Source organism: Ambystoma mexicanum, chromosome 2q (assembly GCF_040938575.1).
Source record: "Ambystoma mexicanum isolate Mex_15411 chromosome 2q, UKY_AmexF1_1, whole genome shotgun sequence".
Lineage (NCBI taxonomy): Eukaryota > Metazoa > Chordata > Amphibia > Caudata > Ambystomatidae > Ambystoma > Ambystoma mexicanum.
This window is the reverse complement of record NC_090924.1, coordinates 488,096,752-488,116,775: the sequence shown is the minus strand read 5'-3', so window position 1 is coordinate 488,116,775 and position 20,024 is coordinate 488,096,752. Positions and strand designations below refer to the sequence as shown.

Genomic DNA, 20,024 nt, shown 5'->3' with positions numbered 1-20,024 from the left:
TCGTATAGTCAACATGCATGAAGCCACAGGTATGAAGGTGCCTCACTCCTATTCTAGGATCTGCCCCAAACACCCCAGTACTGCTAACTAACACAAATGAATGCCTCATGTACCTCGTACAGTCAGAATATGGAAGGTACATCACATGTCGAGTTGTTGGCCCTCAGGTCTGACTTGACAAACACATAGAAGCTCTTACCTGCAAAGTGGGGAACTAGTAGCAACACTGTAATTCACAGGCTCCTGGCACCAAGGCCTCATAGGGTCGTGTGTGGTACGTTCTCAGCCGTGTTCTGTAGCCGCATGGCTAGCTATCACTCTCTGCTCACTCCTTTTTTTGCTCACCCCGCCATAGTGTCCCTGGGGCAGGACTGCATCCGCCCGCAGACTCTTAGTGTGCCAGTCCGGTAACAACGGTGCCGGTAGGCTTACCGGCACCGTTGTTACCGGACCGGCACACTTGTAATGAGGCCCACTGTCTATTGAGCAACAAATACAGGCTACGGTGAGAGAAAGGGCAAGAGTAAACAATGATGTGGAACATAGGTAAAATGCATGGATCATAGAAGGCCAAGACATTAGTAGATTATTAAGCCTTACTCTCTCAATCATTTTGCTAGCTATGAATTATGGTGGATAATGGTCCTGCATGCAAGAAACTGAGCCACATTAAATATGAAGTGATAGATGTCTGTGGTTTTCCACCGCTTCGTCAGCATACTAGTTGATGTCTAGTTTATGGCAACTTGGAGATAGAAGATGTCTGTGAGCTCTTGCAACAAAGATGTGTGTTTGTGTGTGTAATCCGTATTGCAAGGGTTACAATCCCAGTGAGGCAGCTTAGTGGGTTGAGCACAGGGTACAAATATCTATCTGGAGCCTACAGTTTATTGCCTCAAAGCTCAGGGGAATGGCAATGCTTGACCAACGCACTGAGAGGCGATCTAACTAATATTAGTAACCGGTTGATTATATAATGCTTTATCACCACTTAAATTAAAGATGTTGCAATTATTCAACTCGATGATATTCTTTTTCTATCATCCTCAGAAGAATATAAGCCTGAGATAACCTGCTGGATGTGAAACCTGACCTTCCAGTCACATACAGATCCCTGCAGAAGATATTCTAATCTGCTGAGCTATCTTCCCAGTTGTCATGTTTAATGTAAATGGAAACTGCCAGTGTGTATTCAGCAGTGAATATCTGAACCATGTATACAGTTATAGGAAATAATAATCTAGAGACTAGGTCCAGGAGGAGGTACGGTCCCACAGCAGCCGTGGACAGGCTAGATGGATCTGCTAAACCTTGCATTCCAAATATATTATTTTATATATGAATTAATGACATACAGATAAAGAAGAACTAAATATAGAGCTGTAGTGAAAGTGGTGGTAATGAAAGCAAGGAACTGGGCAGATTATCTAGGTAGGCATCAGGGCGATAGAAATGTGAACTGCAGGAGACCCCTGCACCATTCCACACACAGTTTAGATGTTGCCCTTTTCTTTCTCTGCAGCGCAACACTCAGGTTGGACGTGTTCTACCCACTGTCCTCCATAATATCCCTTGTTCTTTTCAATGAGTGTTTGCAGTGTGTGAACACATGCGAATGGCTTGACTGTGGAGCTGGGTAGAGGCTGTACATTGGCCCACAGAGATCTTCACCCAGATGAAGTGCCAATTCCGCCTCAGATTTTTGTATGTATGCATGATTTTGGCATTGCACAACTGTTTTTATTTTGTGAAAGTGAGACTGTGAGCGCCAATGTGCAAATAGATTGCAAAATAAGGCCAGTCTGTCTGGTGAAAGTAGAAAAGCGAAATTAGGGTCTTACACCTTTCTTTTTTCCTAGTGACGCCATAATACTAAAAGGTTACGGCAGGAATATATCCCATAGATGCATATTGATCGGGCCGTGAGAGGGTCAGTGGCAATACTGATTTGCTTTAACTCTGGCAATCCATCTAAGGACCAATAACCAATATCGTAGAGCAAGCCTACTCCCACCCCAGCTTCGGCTAACATTACGCACGCATAACACCATCTGTACACACCTCCACAGCCATCACTCTAGATCAGACAGTTTGCCTTTTTTAAATTCATTGCCCCATCCAATTTTTTTTTCATTAATTGTTTTATTAGGTTTATTGGCAAAAAACAAACCATTAACCCAATTACATCAACAGCAATAGAGCGAGAAAATAAGAAGTGGAGAAAACAGGGAACATTACATCATTACATTACTATAAGTAAAACATGATACATAAAAACACAGTTATAAAAGAAAAACACTAATTGCTTAAAAAAATATCAGTTACTTACATTGCTTATAAATGATAAAAGAAAAAGGTAAAAGGACAATTCATTTATATTTCATCCAAATATTATTAAATATTCCTCAAATGACTGAGGGTAAGAATTTACAGTCATACTTTTTGTAAACTATCAGATATTGCCAGATACATTTTCAACATTTTCTGCCAAACATAACAGGTTGCATAATTCAAATTCTTGTTGCCACCTGAAAATTTACAGGACCAGAATTGTTCTTTTTGTATATTCCAAACATCTGTTACAAAATTATGATGACCTCTAACATATATGTCCCTCAGATAAGAGCATGAGGTAAGTAGGTGTAGTATAGATTAAATTTTGTTATGACAAATTTGACATAGGCTAGCCTCATGGGGTACATTAGTCCAAGCACCTGGACGGTCCTAGGTAGGTAATTGGTCAAAATGTACTCTCATTATAAAACAGCATGTTTTTGAGTTTTGAACTTGATATAAATATTTAAATGGAGCTCCAATAGTGAAACCTTGCTTGACATAATCGCTATAAGACCATTTTCTGTATAAATGCTCAATATTCCTTATACGTTCCCAGATTTTGGCTTTACTTTTGATTTCTTTAGTGTCCAAGCCAACATAAGCAGGATTTTGTGTCATAAATCCAATGTCTGTATGGAATTTTACAATGTCTTGCAGCCAGCATTCCATCGTTTTGTGTGAACCCTCTGTGCTCAGCAATAAATCAGATGTAAAATAAAGGGATTCTGGATTCTTACTCTGGTCTATCATCTGGACGAGGCAAAGGCTACAGCATATTTTCCATAACGTGGTAATGGAAGTAACTACCAGTACCAAACATATAGCTTCCACAGGGGCCGATGGTAACAGTGCATTAGAATCTCTAAACCATATAAAGAACTCAAGACAATGGTTGCTTTATATTTTTTAATCAAACCTTCCATTGAGTAACCTCCACTGTTAGATATAAATTATCTGATGGCATAGCATTTCCTGCTCACCTTTGTCTTGATGTCATTGACCAAAAGCTTGGAGTCAAATAAATTATATATAGGCCTTCCCAGATACATATAGTTTTTGACAATTTCAATCATCGTGCCATCTAGTATCCATGTACAGTTTTTATATTTGTTGTTTCTGCCATTTATGATCATAACCTTTGTTTTCCTAGATTCAATTTTAATTAATTACTCTTGCAAGATTCATATAATGTCGTCAAACTATGCTGAAGTCTGACGGGAGTGTGGTCAAAAAGGACCGTAACGTCAGCATAGGAGAGCCACCGATTATTTGCTGTCCAATTTTGGGAGTATTATTTTTACATTAACACAGATCATCGCCTAGGTCCGCCATATATATATTGAAAAGAACAGGGGCCAAAGAGCACCCCTGTTTCAGGCCATGATTAGTGTGGGTGGAATCACTCAACTGTCCATTCATGTAACCTCTAATTTGAGATGATGTATCAGTATGTAGGGTGTTTACAACACGCAGAGTCGTCAAATCTAGCTCCCAACATTGTAGTTTCCTCCACAGTCTTTGTCTATTTACAGTGTCAAAGGCTTTGGAGTAATTCACATAGGATATAAATAAAGCTTCCTTTTTATAGCTATAAACTCACTGGATTAATTAGCTCATACACCACAGATTAGTCTATGTGTTCCCGCCTTTACGGAAATCTCAACTTGTAGCCAGTTTTTAATTTTTCTTAATAAGAAGTGACAAAATATTTTGTCCAAGGAATAAATCATTGCAAGTAGCTGATAGTTTTCTTGTGATTCTCAAGGGCCCTTTTTATAGGTGGGGACCAAAATGGAGCTCCTCCAACTTAGAAGGATATGGCCTGTTTTCATTATTTAGTTAAAATGTTTTTCACATATTACCACCCATCCATGTGGGATCTGTTTAAAAACAATATTAGCAACCTGGTGCAGGCCTGTGGCTCTCAAAGATTTAAAAATTATAATGAATTCTTCAAAATCTAATGATGGGATGGAAAACTCCTCACTGTTGTGGGTAGGGACCATTTTGAGCTCTCTTTCCTTATTTAGACTATTTGTCGTACACATATTCATGACATAGCGTATCCACTAGTCTACAGATATTGGGTTAATTTAGTTTTTTTCTTTTAAATCTTTTGTGTGTCTGAGCTATGTAGGGCATTATTTATAATTTACCACTGCACTGTGACCATAGAGATGTTACGTTGCGTAATCCCATTTCTATAGGCAGTTCTGAGTTTTACTATTGCATTCCAGGTTGCAGTGGTTGTAAGGTCCAATTTTTAACATTACGTATATTGGACATCACCTTTTTTTTTCCTATGGGCAATAATGACATCAAACAGCTTACCAAGTTCCTTTTCAGCATGTGGGCTTCTAATTGCGTTCTCAGTCATAGTTCCCAATATGTAGTCCATTTTTTCATAATATGCGTCAAGATGTAGTTCCTCCATCTCTATAATTAAGTTTGTGACCTCCTCATTTAATTTTTCTATTAGCAGCAGCATTGGCTGTATATGAGCTGACAATTTGATCTTTAAGCCTTTTAGCGGTATAGTCAATGGTAATTTTGATGGCTACATGATCACTAGGAGTATTGCCATCAAGCTCACACTTACCAATGTTGCTGAATAGATTATTCTGGACAAGTACATAATCAATCAATGATGTAAACGTTTCATTGGACCATGCATGTTGTCTAGGTTGGCCTGATGTCCCCTCAATGTACTATTGTCTAAAATCATAGCTAGTAATAAACTCCTCCCATTGATACGCTTTATCATTTTTACTTATACAATAACAGTCATCCTTTTGCCTATTTGAGGCTTTTGTTGGGTAGCTCTGGAAATTCAGATCGCCACAACGGCAATTGACCCTTGTGGGTTGGACTGCGGCCATTCATTAGTTAGATATTCCACATGAATTATAATCTTGGCGCTTTCTTCACACCCCAGGCAGTGATAAATATTAACTATGAGAGTTTGTTGCACTTGACCTTCAATACCAGCTGTAAGAATTCCAGCCATAGCAAATAAATGTACGCGGCCTGGTTTAAACTCTATCAAGCTCAGTGAGCTTCTAGTACCTATCAGCAGCCCCCCATAGGTCTACTAGTCTGATTACGTCTTGCCAGCCTCTGAATACTGAAATACCCACCCAAGCTGATTTCATTGGTAAGCCAGGTTTCTTCCACAATAAAGATGTCAGCCTCCATCAGTATATTGTGAACTGTGGTTTCTTAATACATTAATTGAAACCCCTGGAGTTCCAGACAACAATTGATAGCATATCCACAGCCATATCTCTTGATCAAACCAGCTGGTTCACCCTTCTCCTCTCTGGACAAGTATTATTTCTACGGGTGGGGCAACAAAATCTCCCAGTGCAGTAGCTAGATGTCCTATAATGGCTTCTAGTTCTTTGATTGTGTGTCTTTCCTTTTTTCCTGCAAGACCATTAATTGGCAGAATGGTATTAGTAGTTAGATTTTCCTGTACTCATGTAAAATCAAAGCCTAGTTTAAAAAAACTCCATCCTATTTGCCATCACCAATTCTAAAATGATGGGTGAAGCAAAATGCACGTCCAGCCAATTGGCTTCAGACAGAGTGGCCAGTGTTTCTACAAGATCTAGGTCTTTAGACCTGATCAAGTGCAAGTGAGTTATACTATGAAGAATTTGTAAAATGCATTTATGATTTAGAAATGGACTAAAGACTGTTGCAAACTGTTCAGATACTCTGATCTTTTTACTGGTGTCGCGATGAGCAGTCTCCATATTCTTGATCTTTTCCCTCAACGAGAAGACAATCGGTAGTCTGTATTTCCTCAGCTGTCGGACCATATTCATCTTCAACCATGGACATGTTACTTACATCTTTTGCTATTAGTGCTTTTACATATGTGTGTTTAATCCAGTTATGCAATGTTTCCGGCTGATTACCTACAACTGGGGGGGTTGTTTGTAGGCCTCGCTGTCAGTGGCTCAAACTGGTTAGATGTGGCACTGTTTACTAAACCAATATTGGTTTTGTCCTTCTCAAGTGACTATGCTGATTCAGCATTCACTTTGTTCGTGTTAGATTTCCCAAGCGAGGCTTGATCTTTTTCCCTCCTTATTACTGTTTGACGCCTATTCCGTATTACTTTTTTTGATTGACCGCAATTTTTTAAGGCTCTTTGATTTAGGCTATTATCATTACAGGAAGTGATTACAGGAAGTAATATATAGAATGACCCGCAGATCGCTCTTCTCCTAATTGTTAATTGTATATAATTAATCAAATATTCGAGAGAAATGTTTTTTTCATGAGTCCATAAATCGATGCTCTTTATTCACACCCGTCAGCCGACACGTGTTTCGACTAAAGCGTTGTTCTCAAGGCTGACAAAATCAAAATAATATCGATCACATGAAATAGATACATTTCAGTAAGAGAATTATACATAAAACCAATTCATGAAAAATTCATCAACAATAGTGAATTGAAAAATAATAATCCATAAATAGAAAGATAAATAATGGGATTCACATACCCAAATTATGAAGGTCGACATGTTCAATGTGGTAAAGGAGCAGGGAAAGATAGAATGGCAATATATTATTATGTGCATTGTCACTATTGATATGTCAGATGTCACGTTAATCATGCATTGCTCATTCTCGTGCAGCAGCCCAAAAGTCACCATTTCTCCTCATCTTCCCAGATTAGATATGTATAGTAAATGTGAATAACTATTTAATTAGTATATAATCAATATGGTATTGGATTAGTATAAATGTGATTTCTCACCTATCTTCTGCTGATTGTGTTTTGGAGAATATCCAAACAGCTTTAACTTTCCAAACTGTGTCCTGATACAATTGTATCCATAACGTATGTGTTGCTCTAATATGGCCTGTAGGCATGAGAGCAAAACCATTATATAACTCCATATCGATATTCAGTTGAGAATCATTTCATATGAACAGCCCATATTCATTTATGCTTACCCTCCAGATGCCAGTGTGGTTTAAGCTCACGAGTGATATGTATGCTTCAAATTCATGTAATATGTTGTTCCCGTTATCTTTTATCCATAGCAGTTTACCTGTTTATTTAATGCAAATCTGCCTATTAGTATATGTATATTTAAACTTTTCTTATCAAGATTTTGTTAGAAATTATACCCTTACCTTATATGTGGGTTAAATCCTATGGGCGGTACTTGTAAAGAAGTCAAAAACGCGTCCCGAGGGCACGGCGACTTATATACTGTGTTAATAATTGTGCGTGATCTAGTATCATCACGCATGCGTCAGTAGCCGGTCACTGTATTAATACGCATGCTCCATGAGGAGAATAGTGTTTTCAAGTTGCACATGTGTTTATTATAGTATAGGTAGTGTTTCTTATGCGTACATCCGCACATCTCATATTCAATTAAATATATGCGAATACGTGGATCGTACTCTGTTATAGTCCCTGATATATATCTATATATATATATCTATACACAGGAAATATATGAAATATGTTTCACAATTAAATATATGGGAATACGTGGATCGTATTCTATTATGATCACTGATTCATATCTATACAAAGAAAATATATGAAATATGTTGATAAGTGAGGATGGTCACATAATAAAAAGTGATTTTAATTAAATGAGTATGTGTTCATAATGGGGTCTGCTGCCCGGAATGAGCAATGCATGATACGTGATTGTTAATTTGTACATTAGTGTACTACACATTGAAAAATATTAATAATGATTTGAGAGTTGATACATCTGCCTTCAACCAAACTAACCATCTAGACAGAGTGATCGTTATGATCATAGGAAGACATGCATCTCATGGTCTGAGTTGAGACCTAACTCTGTACATCGAAAACGGCATATACATTAAGCTTCCATTTGTCGAAGTTTGAGGGTGATATCTCCCCCTCTTGCATTCAATCTTGCTTTCTTTAATCCAATGAAACATATATCTAGCTTGTCTTCTGTTTGGTGTTTAGTTTGCCAATGAATGGCAAGAGGCAGCCTTGGATCTTGGCTGCTCAAACTTGAAAGATGCTCTTGTATCCTGAATCGTAATTGTCTAATAGTGGACCCTATGCATACACTACATATCTTGTTCTCCAATTGATGAAATCTTTAATTTGTGTTGTATATCCATTTATAGTGGTGTATTGGTTTACACTGTCTTCTGCGTATCTACACATTGAACAGGTTCCACTTTTGTGGAAACCTGTTGTAGGGGTCAGCCATGTTGAGCTCACATTTTGTGCCTCATTTCTAATCTGTACAAATGACGGGCTGGTTTTGTTCCGAATTGTCATTGATCTTGTGAAAACGAATCTCAGTTTATCCGTTAAATAAGGTCTGATGTCTTTATCAAGTAGTAAAATGTCCCAATGCCACAATAATAACTTGTATAAACATTTAGTATCTTTTGAATACTTAGTAATGACATCAATGGTTGGATGAATTTTGGTTTCATGCTTTTACAGGAAGTGATATTGATGTCAAATCCATCTTAATGGCCTCATATTCACCATCTTGTTCACAAGTTACTGTGTTGTCAATTATGATATTCGGAGAGGCTGATGCCACTGCCACGGGTTCATATTCCTGTTCTCCTGTGTCAGCCTGATATAACTCCCCCGTCTGAGACTGCAGGTTAGGTGCCAAAAATAATTCCTCCGACTAGGCCATCAGAATGACATCTGGCAACTTTATGATGCCTGTCTTTAAAACCTGCTGTTCCTTATATAGATTATTACAAAGAGTAAACAGCACCTTCACTATTATCAACACTTCTGAGTCAGGCTGGTCCTCCTCCTCCGATGAGTCAGAGGAACTAATGGAATCATTATATTACTGGGACAAGGCTGATATGCTTCTTGCAATACTTCTTGGTCTGGAGATTTTGATAGGTTCATTTTATTGGTGGGTGTAAGTCCAATAACATTTCCCACACTGAGTTAATTGCTGGTGTCACTTGGTATATTTACTTGAACAAAGGTACCTAATGAGTCTCTCTGTATATTTAGACACATGTTCAGTAATGAATTGTTGTATACTGTGGCAGACGTCGACATCAATTTGTTGATAGGTGCTTGTGGGCTCTCCGATAGTGCTATGATTGGCGCTTCAGCAGCTAAATTCACATTAGTTGTGGGATTGACTGGTTTAAGAAAAGTAGTTAGACCTCTGCTTGCTTCCACTGTGGCCGCTATACTATATGCGGTCGCATTAGCATGCAACTTGCGTGGATACGTTTTTTGAAGTTTCTACTTGTGTTGGTGGCTCGGGGCTTTCCTGCATTGTTTATGCTTCTCAAATGATAGGTTTTGCATGTTGCCAGCATGGTTAAATATTCAGGGAGTGCAGTTTTATTGTCACTCACCTCCCAGCGTCCACCTATCACTGATACTCTATAACCAGCTACCTAGAATCAGAATACCCACTAGAAGGAAGTCAAAAAGAAAGCAAAGATAGGCTCTCCCTCCGCAGCCATCGTATCCTAGTGCGTGGTGCTGATTGCACTCGCTGCACTTAGACAGCAGGTAATTGGGCACAAATCTGATGAAGGATTGTCTACTAGCACCCGCTGGTACACAGATTACTTCAACTGTATCATTCAATAGCCCTCATTGCGTTGGCTCTCAACCAGCTCAAAGGGTTAAACTCTGCAGTTATTGGTCATGAGCTCCTCAGAGACTCTGCATCTTCCTTACAGCCTGAATCATGTAATGGGGCAGTGATGTAAAACAGGTAGCACTGCAACCTATGTAACAAGCCCTTAATGGAAACCAGGCAAACCAGGCCTAATCGGCAATCTAACTAACTGGCTGATACAGGGACATGCAATGCTAAGGCTGGAGCACTTAATCAGAAAAGATTGCCGGCTCCCAAGTGCCTCACTCCACTCACCTCTTACCAATATGCAGGAAAACAGAGACAGTCTCTCCAGTATTTCTGGGCGGACTCTCCAATTTCACCAATCTCGCAGGCCCTGGACCAAGCCGATGTTGATCACCGGCAGATTGCTGCTATACAGCACGGCGCAACTCTCCGCTTTCAGTCTGCTTTTGCCAAGGATCAGGATTCAAAGAAAGGACCTTGCATTATTGTGTGTGCTCTCGTGAACCCCCTCCAGTTTCCAGTACTCGCTGGCTGTTTCTAACAATGAGTGTATGCAGTGGGTGAACATATGCAAATGGCTTGGCTGTGGAGATGGGTAGAATCTCTACGTTGGCCCACAGAGATCTTCATCCAGATGAAGTGCTCATTCCATCCTAGATTTTTGAATGTATGTATGAGTTTGGCATTGCACAACTGTTTTTATTCTGTGAAAGTGAGACTGTGAGCGCCAATGTGCAAATAGATGACGAAATAAGGCCATTCTGTCTGGTGAAAGTAGACAAGCAAAATAAGGGTCTTCTAGCTTTCTTTTTACCTAGTGACACCTTACTACTACAAGGTCATGACAGAGCTGTATCCCATAGATGTTGCATATTGGAGGGACTGTGAGAGGGTCAGTGGCAACCCTGATTTGCTTTAACTCTGGCAATCCATTTAAGGACCATTAACCAATCTCGTAGAGCAAGCCTACTCCCAACCCAGCCTCGGGTAACTTTACGCACTTATAACACCATCAGTACATGCCCCTGCAGTCACCATGCTAGATCAGACCTTTGCTTTTTGTATATTCATTGCCCTATCCCATCTGTTAGTCAATCCTCACATTTCATCCTTTTGCCAGACTAATTTTTGCATACGTGTTTTCTTATTTTGTTTCTTTTTTCTCCCATGTTTTTGTACAATCCTTTTCCACTTATTATATTTTTGTATTATTCACCTTATCATTCCTTCTATGCTTACACCAAAATGATACCTCCCCACCCACTGCTTTCCTTGCCACTGCTCAATATTCACCCCTTCTCTCCTCACAGCCTTAGATGACTCTCCACATTTTAACACATGTGTTAGGATGAATTCTCAGAAATGTGCCAATTCCCTCTACCTTAGAGACCCGCACCAACTTTGCTGGATTTTGAGGTTTTGATTTTTTTAACCTGGGGAGAGTGAGACTCTTATTTCCCACTCGCTCATGTATTTTAATGTGATTTTTAACTCTGTGTTTATTTTGGTTGTGGAATCTGACAAACTCCATAGGCATCATATTTCACATTGTGTCGCACAGCACCTTCAGTGCAGCGACACAGGGAAGTCTTCCAGATTTCCCCAAGGTTTAAATACCTTCTCTTGGATAAACTAGTGTTTCCAAGAGCAGTCAAGTGAAATTGACTTTACTTACTTTTGTAACTTTTTAGATCCAGCATACACTATCTTACAATAGGGTGCTGGAGGGGTTACTTAGCATCCCCTTTGTTTAGCTTCTCATGTAACAATTTTATGTTACCCTTTCATCATTGAATGTCTGGTGTCAGTGGTTTTACTTTTTGCTACCATTGTGTGTTTTTACGGCAGGCTGTGTTCGCAACCACAGTAAAGCAGCCATGGATGCCATTTGTGTCAAAATGCCCGTTTTCTTTTTTCGCCATTTCTTTGCGGAAAGGCCCTTCTTGAGATTTACTCTGTCTGTTAAACCAGGTTTGGCCCCTTTGTTCATTTTGTCTTTGGCAGGATTCACGAGTGAAGCCGGCCTCTGACTCCAGGGTGTCTGGCGGGGGCAGGAAGCGAGGGAGGTGCCCGAAACTTCCTGTGCTTAGTCTCCTAGGAGATAGGAATGCACTCTTAGGTGATTGGCTGGCTGGTTGTCCGGCAAGGAGAGCCACCCTGCTGGGTGACTGACAGCTAGGCTGGAATGAATGGGAGCAAGCTGCATAAAAGGTGGGGCTTTTTATCTTGGAAGGCAGAGTCGCCCACTGGATGAAGGAATCCGAAGAAGAACTTGAAGAAGGGATTTTGTATCGACAGAGAAGCTCCTGCAAGGACGACTTCTCCCTTTGAGTTGGTGGGATCAATCAACTCCAAAGTAAGCCACCTGGACATCCTCTCAACGCTGGTCGAGTCTCCACTGCAGTCACTGCTGGAACCGGATAGCCAGGAATAGGAACAGCAGTTGGTGTGCGTTGCTTATAAGCTGGCCAAGAGCTCCAGGAAGATCCTCCAGACTCCCAGGAAGTAGGACTGACCGGGCCTGAGCCCCCTCAACAGAGTGCAGGACCCCAGAAGCAAGGAAAGTCCATTTCAACAGCCAGGAACCGCGGTGGTGCTACTTACGGTAGACGTGAGGAGCTGAAACACCGAACAGCCACTTGTTTGAAGATTGCCGGTTGCGAGCGGTGAACATCCCATTGCAGTGCAGGAGTCCCCAGACGTCCTCCCTCTTGTCCCCATGACTGAGTTCTAGGAACAGCGAGATCTGCAGAACTGCACAGGTGAGGAAGTCATCTGCTGCACTTTTTTTTTCAATCTAAAGGTACTGTACAGTCTAAGAGAACTTACCTCTTGTTGTGTAATCACTTGTCCTCATTGGAGACTTGCTTGGTTGCATCTGTAGAGTTGCTGCCAGCTTCTTTACCTCACAAGCCTAATCATCTTGTGGCCCTACTTTAATTGCTTCTAATCTACCAAGCCTTTTAACACATTATGAAAAATGTTCTACTTACCTGCAAGAAGTGTTTCAGTTCACCTGACTTTTGCTAACTTAACATTGGCTGGCCTAGCTCCCTGACTGACTTCTCTCCTCTGTTTATGTGTTTTCTGCCTTCCTTCCAGGAACGGGTTAACTAACTTTGCATTGGGGGTTATTTAACGTACACACCTGACTGAGAATAACAGAGGGATTAGAAAAAGCAAATATCCACACATTTGTTTGACACTTCTCCTAAGAACATTCTAAATGCAAACAATGATATATTAATGTCAACAGCACCCTAGCTATTGAAGTCACCTGCGGGTGTAGGTAGTGCTTGTATGCCATCCCAAATGGGTATTTGCTGATTTAGAAAGTTATGAGTGTGTATTTTTGAAGTGTATTTGTGTGGTGTTTTACAGTGCTCCCTTCTGAAGCCTTACATTAACTGACTGGTAAATAAATTAATAATTGTTTCATCATGAAACCTTGTAAGTGTTTACTTGAATTCTTGTCACTGTGAACCTCTGTGTAACTCTCCTACAGCTCACATTGACCCCTCTTGAGATAAGCCTGGCTACACATCCACACTACCAACCTGTGTAGTCCAGACTTTTACCAAAGGTTGGGATGCTATTGCCAGGAAGTCAGGGTTGTTGTATTGCACCCAAAGGGTACTGCATACAATCTTGCCTAACGACATGTGGCCTAGCATTTGCTCTATCCCTTTCCACATGAAGTAGATCAGGCTGCATTTTCCACCATGTTTTATGATGGTTGCATTCTTGGGCTCTTAGCTGATCGCCACCCCCACACTCAAGGCAGGAGACAGCTGTACCATTCCACATGCAGTTTATATTTTGCTCTTTCATTTCACTTCAGCTCGACACTAAGGTAAGACATGTTCTTCTCACTGTCCTCCGTCATTTCTCTGTTCCTTTTCAATGAGTGCATGCACTGCATTTACATATGTGAATGTCTGGACTGTGAAGTGCCAATTCGATCATAGATGTTTGTACGTGAGCACTTTCAAATGTTTCTTGTACTGTTTATTCATATAATTTCCCTTTCGAATCACGATATGAGAAACCAACCAAACCCAAACTTAACCAATAGCACAGGCCTGGCACTGCTCTGTATATATGATAGAACTGCTTCCATATGGGTTGGAATGGAATCAAAAACCCTTGTCTTTGCAACGCTTATTTGGACAGTGATGACTGGTGCATACTTCACTAGACCTCAGCCCTAGAAAATGAGAGGCATCCAAGCCACGTTTACTTCCAGCAAATAGGAAGCTACTCCTAACAGAAAGAAATGTGTAGTAAAAATACACCCAATGAATAACAGCAAACAATGGACAGATAGGAGCCTGCCCCCTGCTTTCACACCCACAGCCCCATGCATATGTTCAGATCAGTGGGGCCAGCAGAGTAATGCCAACAAAAAGGCACTTTAATAGAATATTACTACTTTTTCTCTAAAGGGGGAATTTGAGGTAAAAAAGCAGCTTTTAATTTGCATAGCATAGTGAAGTATGGATTACGAAATGATGCATGTTTTAAAGTAAAAATACAGTTTTAATCACCTGCAAAAGAACCCGATTGGGAATAGGAAGTACTTTTTGTTGCTCCCTTAAGGATAATTTTAGTTGTGATATGGTATGATATGATATGGCATTTATAATGCGCCTATACACACGTTCCGGCTTCAAAATTTAAGGAGTATGATTCTGAGGGGATAACACTTAATTAAGGACTTGGTTTACTACATGAAAATTAAATTGCAATTTATTCTGACATCTCTCTGAAAATTAAACTACCCATATGTTACTAAAGTACTTTGCAGAAAGGTTCAATGTACTCCCGCTTTAGAAACTTGAGCCCTCCTGGGTCACGCAACTTTGTTATCTCACTCGACCTCTGGGTTCAGTGCTCGTTTAGTGTTTTTTTCAAGCCCATAATGTGTTTCTTTTTTGTTTTTACCATCCTCGCACATGCTTGTGCTGAAAATAGTCTTTACCTGACAAAGCAGCCAGACTAATCCTAGAACTAAACACTTGTGAACACAGCACACCCCCCCTGAATGCCCTGCACTGGTTTCCCCTTGAAAAAAAGAGTGCAATGTAAATCCTTGTTCATGATCTTCAAAGTGCTTTATGATTGGATGGCGGGGTATCTCTGGCCCTCATCAAAAGACACATTCACTCCAGAACCTGAAGATTTTCGCCGGCTAACAAACCTACAACAAGCGTCTTAGATAACGATCAATCATTGCAGGTGGTGTCGGCCTCTGGAACCTCATGCCACCTGATATTCAATAAGAGGAAAGCCTTCCAAGGTTCAGGAGGACATTCAAAACTCACTTCTTCTCCTGAATGGCCTTGAGCTCCTTCTGACTTCCTACATCTCTCATACAGCCTCGATGGCACGACAGCTCGAAGTGAAGTGCGGTCCCGGGCCCTCTAATGACGGCCAACTGGCTTGCAGACCATCTGCTCTTGTTTAGCTTTCTTTCAAGGACCTTCTGCACTCTTAGCATAGCATTGCCTGTTTTACTGTGCCGCTAAGTAAGCAATCTTCCTTGATCCTTCCCTTTGGCACTTACGCTGATCAGAGGGTAGCAAGACCCGCAAATGATCATCTCAATGCTAACCTCCTTTGTCTTGTGGTAAGACCTGTCCCTTCCTGCTTGGTCGCTGCAAAGTAACTATGCTTCCCAGTTGGCACTGTACAAATCAACCATGAATAAATAAATACTTAAATACCATGCATATGAAGGTGTTATTGGGACATCTGATGCCACATTTAGCAAACCATCACATCGCCTGCACATATGAGGCCTATCCCTTACTAAATAGGTTTCCAAACTTGTTTATGCTGAGAATTCTTTGCCTGCCTCTTGAGTTAAAATACTGTTGGCAGGCCCAACAAAATGCCTGAACTGCTTCTATTTTGTATTATACACAATGATGGTCTTCCTATTTGAATGAGCCACACGCCCCCTCCAGACATCATCAGCACAGGGAGGGCCAACTCCACACTTTGAAGACCACTGCATTAGTACATGGTGACTACCCCACGCATAAGATAACAGTATTTCGGAATGTGCGGTTATACACAACAAAAGTGATCCAAACACTTTTTACTATGCCAATATTTGTGTTTCTAAGTGGTGTTCATGACCATACTGTGCACACAGCAGTTCCAGTGCACATGTGCACGCAGTCACAGTAGTGCTTTATAGTGCTTTGCATCTTGTAGGCTAGTAGGGCACCGTGTTGGAAAAAATTCTATAACTTCGACCCCTTCACGGAAAGACTAGCTGTATCAGGCCTATCAAAAGCCAATCTAGGATCTCATTACAAGTCCGGCGGTAGCCGTGCCCAGTAAATCCAGCAGGCTGCCGCCAGACTTGTGAATTCTTCCGGCGCCTGGCTACACAGAAACATTGGGGGATTACGACCCCAGTGTTACTGGAAGTCCGGCGTCTCAAAATCGTTAATCCCCATTCCCATTTGCCAGAGGCACTGGCACCGTGTATAATGGTGCTGGTGCTTCCGTGAAGGTCAACCTCACGGGAGAAGGTCACCACAACATTCGCGACCCCTCCTGCATTCCACCTTCCAAACTGTACATCATAAACGCCCACCTGATCTGGTAAGCATGCTACACACCTCCCTCCCATTGACCTACAACAAACTCTTTGAATGTTTCTGCCATTTTGATGGGCCTAACAGGCCTGCAGAAGTTGCAAGCTCTAACACTATCCACTTGCTCGCTCACATCTTCACCAACAACTCCCTCACCAAAAACTCCTGCACCTTGTACTTCTCTCTCATCCACCCTTACAACTCTGTTCATATTCCAAATCCCCTGAGCGGTCGAGAATGTTGAGGTGACGGCTGTGGAGAAAGGAGAGTGACTGCGCTGATGGACGCGGTGCTGCTGGTGGCCATAACAGAACACTGAAAACAGACATACCCAAACTATGTCCCTGTCTCGGCTCCGTTGCTACAGTTTTGTTTTATTTTAAGAAATAATGATGTTAATCGTGTATTCTAATAGAGACTATATTTATCCCCGAGGACAGAGGTGTGAATAATGAAACAATTCTACGTGTTTCAAAGTCCAATCACAGTAAATCCAGATGCCTTCTATTGAATACCCTTTCAGCATAAAACATGACCTTGAGCATCAATAGTTGTTTTCAGAGAAAGAATCAGGAACTAATTGAAAAATATTTTGAAAGTGGAGTTAACAGCAAGATTTGCATCACCTGAGCCTTTATGATGACATTGGGGGACAGGTTGGGTTGGTAGGAGGAGTTTATGCTGCACTTCAGGAAACATTATCACTTTAGAAATTAGGTAAAAGGTCAATAAAGGCTCCAGTGGAACTCTTCAAAATGAGGCTCAAACACAATCTCCTACCCCTGGAAGGAGCCACCACAACTACCTCTCCTTCCTGTCGGAACTGACCACCAAAACCACCTCCCCTCCATTCAACCATTAAGACTACTCTCTGTAAATCAGGGTCTCGACGTTATTCAGTGGTTGTTATGTCCTCCAGTCCCCGCCCTGGTTTATGTTGATGGATTGATATGATTGACTTAGTGCAGTACCCAATGGCCTCGAGGTGTGCGGCCTGGTGCTGCCTGAGTTTATCCAAAGGTTTTAAATTGTAACTTGAACAACGATAACAAATCAGTAGAAAAGAATGAAAGAGGGAGGGAATTCCAGTTTTAGCTTCATGGACACTGCTGCTACTTAAATGGTTCTGCAAAAGAATTGGGTCATGACTACACGTTTTGTGGTAGTGATAAAACACCCGGTAATTTCAGCTACCGTGTATTTAACCACTCTGCCAAATTATTAGTTTCCGTTTGGAAGCTCATTTTTCGGGCTCATTTTATGTGGTGGGTTTTACCACCACACAAAAACAGTAAAGCATGCAGTATTAACCGGGTACGGTATTACTGCCTACAGTAATTACAGACCTCACTCAGGGCGATTTTCAACCAGGTCTTAAGTACCGAAAGGTCGTTAAAAGGGTTAACAACCTTTTCAGTACTTAAGACCTATTCTGAAGGTGTCGCATTCCTCCGAAGACGTGCCACTTTCGAAATACATGTGGCGGTTGCTAGGATGGGTTGGAAACCAACCTATCAACCGCCACATTGGTTACATGGCTTTTTAGAAGGGTATTCTTGTGGTACTCCTCCAGTTTTATATTTGTTGTAAAATCGCACACATATACAGTACCATTGTGGTGCTATTATACCGGAGGAGTGCCACAGGAAGCTTTCTTTAGTGTATATTTAAGTGTTCATATACACCCGTGAGGTGTATATGAACACTTTCATATACACCAAAGCAAGCAGCTTCAACGTTGCATTCTGAAACGTTAGAGCTGCTTGCTACGGTGTAAATGAATGAACACTTTCATTTACACGGGTGTATATGAACACTTTCGTATACGCCAAAGTAAGCAGCTTCAACGTTGAAGCTGCTTACTTTGGTGTATAGGAAAGTGTTCATATACACCCTTTGTTCTCGGCAGCATTTTTGTAAAATAACGAACATGTCATTATTTTACAAAAATACTGCCGAGATTTAAGGATTGCGTGTGTTATAACTAAAACAGGCACAATCCTGAAGGTGCAGTGTTACCCTGAGGGCCCGATTCATAACTTGGCGTAGTGAACGTGCTAAAGAGTACGATTCACTGCGCCGAATGAGGACGCCCAGAATCCATCAGTATTCTAAAGTGGGTCTGAGCATCCTCCTAGTGCACGACAGTTTTTGGCTTAACAGGCACAATACTGAAATCTTGGCAGCATTTTTGTAAAATAACAACATATTCATTATTTTACAAAACTCTTCTTATGGCACTCCTCCAGAATAACAGCACCAAAATGGTACCGTATATTTGCGCCACTTTAGTGCACATATAAAACTAGAGGAGTGCCACAAGAATACCAGTATAAAGAGGCAGGTAACAAATGTGGCGGTTGTTAGGTTGATTTCCAACCCATCCCAGCAACTAACACATGTATTCTGAAAGCGGCGCATTCCTACCAACTTCGGAAGAATGCGCCACCTTCAGAATAGGTCTTAAGTACCGAAAAGGTTAACGCTTTTAACAACCTTTTCGATACTTAACACCAGTTGAGAATCTGGCCCTGCGTCCTACGGGACTTCAAAATGGTGAATAACTTTGTGATCTACATGACTTGTAATCATGCAGAACTACTGGGGTTTTATGTCATTTCAACAAAATAATGACTTCATTTTAATTTGCTTTGTGTACATTACTTAAAATTTTACTTTGATTTATTTTTGGGGGTCACGCTCATGCCCCCCTTCCCCTTCACTAACACCCTCAGTCCCAAATCCCTTTCCTCCTCCCTCTTAGCCCTTAACCCACAAATGCATACAAGAATTCGAAGTAATTCGAAGTAATATACACATTACAAAAATGTAAATACAGAGAGTGCATACATTCAAATGCTAAACATGCAATTGTTAAAAGTCATTCTACTACGGACATATATCTAATGCAACAAGATCTTGCAACCAAAACATGATCACATTTGCTCACCCAAAAATCCTGTGTTCTAGCTCTTACCCTTTCATCATCCATTATTATCCATTCACTCCAATAATACTTTTTTGTCCAGGCACCTTACCCAAGGGCTGCCTCTATTACCTTTTGCTGCCCACTCTTTTAGTGGTTTCGGATTGAAACGACAGCCTGCTCTTCAATAAATATAGGCATTCGAAAGGAAATCTATATCAATGTATACGAAAAAGGTTTCTTACGCGTTCTCAGTTGAGTTGGTTTCACCCTTTATAATGAGGCTCCAGCCAGGACACATCCCATCCGGACAGTAAACCTCAAACTGTGAATACAGAAAACATATGCGTTAAAGACCAGAGTTTGCTACGCCACATCATTGGCGTACTTGTACATAGTTGTAGGTTGATGGTTGACAATTTTTAAGCACTTGTGATATATACTTGAATATGGAGCTCGCAGGAAGATAATCCATTTGTTCACACAGGTGGTTGTATGACAAGGCGGCCACTGAAGCGACTGGCAGTAGATGACA

General features: G+C 40.9%; 1 protein-coding gene across 1 annotated transcript in view; it reads right to left on the bottom strand.

The window, feature by feature from the left end:
- The window catches only part of GRIFIN (galectin-related inter-fiber protein), a 106,531-nt gene extending 86,722 nt beyond the window's left edge, over positions 1 to 19,809 (bottom strand). The window contains exon 1 of the mRNA XM_069646721.1: positions 19,735 to 19,809. Coding sequence (XP_069502822.1) covers positions 19,735 to 19,790 — 56 coding nt within the window. The 5' untranslated portion in view covers positions 19,791 to 19,809. The remainder of the gene's footprint in view (positions 1 to 19,734) is intronic.
- Between the last annotated feature and the right edge of the window lie 215 nt (positions 19,810 to 20,024).